General features: G+C 44.5%; 1 protein-coding gene across 1 annotated transcript in view; it reads left to right on the top strand.

Annotated features, from left to right (window-relative positions):
- Positions 1-2685, top strand: part of LOC119587743 (NAD(+) hydrolase sarm1-like) — a gene marked incomplete at its 5' end in the record, with an annotated part of 59539 nt that overhangs the window by 53707 nt on the left and 3147 nt on the right. The window contains 4 exon segments of the mRNA XM_037936430.1: positions 335-586; positions 716-2154; positions 2271-2359; positions 2586-2679. Of these exon segments, the coding sequence (XP_037792358.1) occupies positions 335-586; positions 716-2154; positions 2271-2359; positions 2586-2679 (1874 nt within the window).

Raw genomic sequence — 2685 nt, 5'->3', positions numbered from 1 at the left:
AAGAGAAAGAGCATTCAGGTTCGGACACAATGTTCTTTCAGCAAGTCATATATATATATTTTTTTTTTTTCTCTCTTTTTCTCTCTAAATCTCATATTTACAAACTTTTAACCACAACCACATCCCGAGGCTAACAACCAAACTAGTCTTTCCCATGCGTTCAAATTCCACCACAGTGACACCCCCCCACCCCCACCACCGCCCAAAACCATTCCTTCTGACAAAGTCTCATCACCCCTAACTTCGCTCCCATGACACTTCATTGCATGAGCTGTTTCCATAACAGCTATTTTCACGTGGTCAGTCAATCTCACTCTTCTCCTCGACCCGGCAGGAGGCGCGGCAGCTCCGGGCGGGTGACGTGACCCACCGTGAGGGCTCCCAGGTCAAGGGGGCGACCATGCGGGTTGCAGGCGAGGGCTTCTCCGCGCACAAGTCAGCTGTCAGTGAACAGCAGCAGCGTCAGACCAAGACGCCAGCGGGAACCATCAACCAGGAGTCGTCCCGGCAGGCAGCCACGTCAGGTATCACCATCAAGACCAAGGGCGTGTGCACCAAGCAGACCTCGTCTATGACTGCATCTCAGGTGGGTGAAATGGGACATTTCTGATTTTGAAATTAAGTGGCTTCTTTAGGTGTTATGCTGGTGAGATCAACTCGTATTTTTATAAATGTATTTGTTTTAATCAAATTTCTGTTTTTTTCCCCCTTTCAGAGCAATGTCAGTATAACCGGATTTGAAGACTTGGACCTCCTAAATGATGCCTCACAGCCAGTCGACATCCAGAATGCCATCATGCGTTATTCTGGAGTCATGTCAAACTTCGTCGAGCAGCTGAAAACTATGACCTTTAGTGAGGGCTTCAAGGATGCTCCTTCCCTTCTGGACAACATAGATGAAATGATCCGGAAGGCTTGGTCAGTTCCTACACATGGCCATGAGTTGGGATTCTCCCTCTGTAATGTCCTCAGAAATAATGGCGGCATTGATGTGCTGCTCAAAAACTGCACTTCTGATGACTCTGACCTGAAGTTCTCCAGTGCCAAGGTCCTTGAGCAGTGCCTCACCACAGAAAACAGAGGCTATGTCGTTGAAAATGGCCTGGAGGACGTCGTCAATGTCGCCTGCGACTGCACAAAGAACGGGACCTCCGTAGACAAGTCACGTGTTGGGACAGGCATCTTGGAACACCTGTTCAAGCACAGTGAGGGAACCTGCTCAGAAATCATCAATTTGGGTGGTCTCGATGCAGTGCTGTCAGAATGCAGGAAGTCTGATGTGGAAACCTTACGTCACTGTGCCGGGGCCTTGGCCAACCTGTCCCTCTATGGTGGCTCAGACAACCAACAGCAGATGATACGCCGTAATGTCCCCATGTGGCTATTCCCCTTGGCTTTCCACACAGATGACAACATCAAGTACTATGCCTGCCTTGCCATAGCTACTCTGGTTGCTAACAAGGAACTAGAAGCAGCTGTGTTACAGTCAGGGACTCTTGACCTTGTAGAACCTTTTGTGATGAACCAGATGCCAGACCAATTTGCCAACTCGACTGTTGCTCACCGCCACGGACAGAGCTCAAATTGGTTAAAGAGGCTTGTTCCAGTTCTCAGTAGTAAGAGGGAGGAAGCGAGGAACCTTGCTGCTTTCCACTTCTGTATGGAAGCTGGTATCAAGAAGCGACAGGGCAATCTCGAACTCTTTAGAGAAATAGGTGCCATTGAGCCACTCAAGGAAGTAGCCAGTTCTCCCAATGCTATTGCCAGTAAATATGCTGTGAAAGCCCTCAAACTAATAGGGGAGGAAGTACCACACATCCTTAGCCAACAGGTGCCACTGTGGACACCAGAAGACGTACAAAATTGGGTCAAAAGAATTGGTTTCTCTGAGTTTGCCGATGACTTTGTTGCTTCTCGAGTAGATGGTGATCTCCTTTTGCAAATGACAGAACAGAACTTGTGCGAAGACATTGGTATGAAAAACGGCATTCTCAGACAAAGATTTCTGCGTGAGCTTAAAAAGTTAAAGCTGATGGCAGATTTCTCTTCCTGTGACTCCACAAAGCTCAATGAATTTATGTTACAAGTGGATCCCGACTTTGCAGTTTATACCTACAGTATGCTGAATGCTGGTGTTACTCGTGATTGCTTAAGGTGAGTTACTGATCTAGTTTCTTTTATGGAGTATATATTAATATTACCTAAATATCTTTGAAAAGAACATTACAAATGAGATTTGTTACTTAAAACATCTTTTTTGACCTTGACAGATATCTCACAGAGGAGCAGCTAATTTCAGAGTGTCGCATCTATAACTCAATTCATCGGCAAAAAGTTAGAGAAAAAATTAGAGAATATTGTAAGTTGATTTCTTATTTTTTGTTGGTAGTGCTGCTGTGCTATATTACATTTTATGCCGAAATAATTTTGTAAAAATTAAGGAATTTTACGAGAAGTTTTATAGATTTGTTAAATTACTTATTTGATTTCTAGATTTTGAATATATATTTTACCAGTCTGAGTCGGTATGCAAGCAGTAACGAATGTGCCATATTGAATTTAACATATATTTCATTTATCCCCAGATGCCGTTGGTCAGATTTCTAATGGTGATCCCGTAGACAAGAATCTAGATGTTTTTATCAGCTATCGACGTTCCAATGGCTCACAGCTAGCAAGGTATGA

This window comes from Penaeus monodon, chromosome 23 (assembly GCF_015228065.2).
Source record: "Penaeus monodon isolate SGIC_2016 chromosome 23, NSTDA_Pmon_1, whole genome shotgun sequence".
In the NCBI taxonomy this organism is placed as follows: Eukaryota; Metazoa; Arthropoda; class Malacostraca; order Decapoda; family Penaeidae; genus Penaeus; species Penaeus monodon.
The sequence above is the reverse complement of the archived record's forward strand: the minus strand, read 5'-3'. Positions and strand labels throughout refer to the sequence as shown.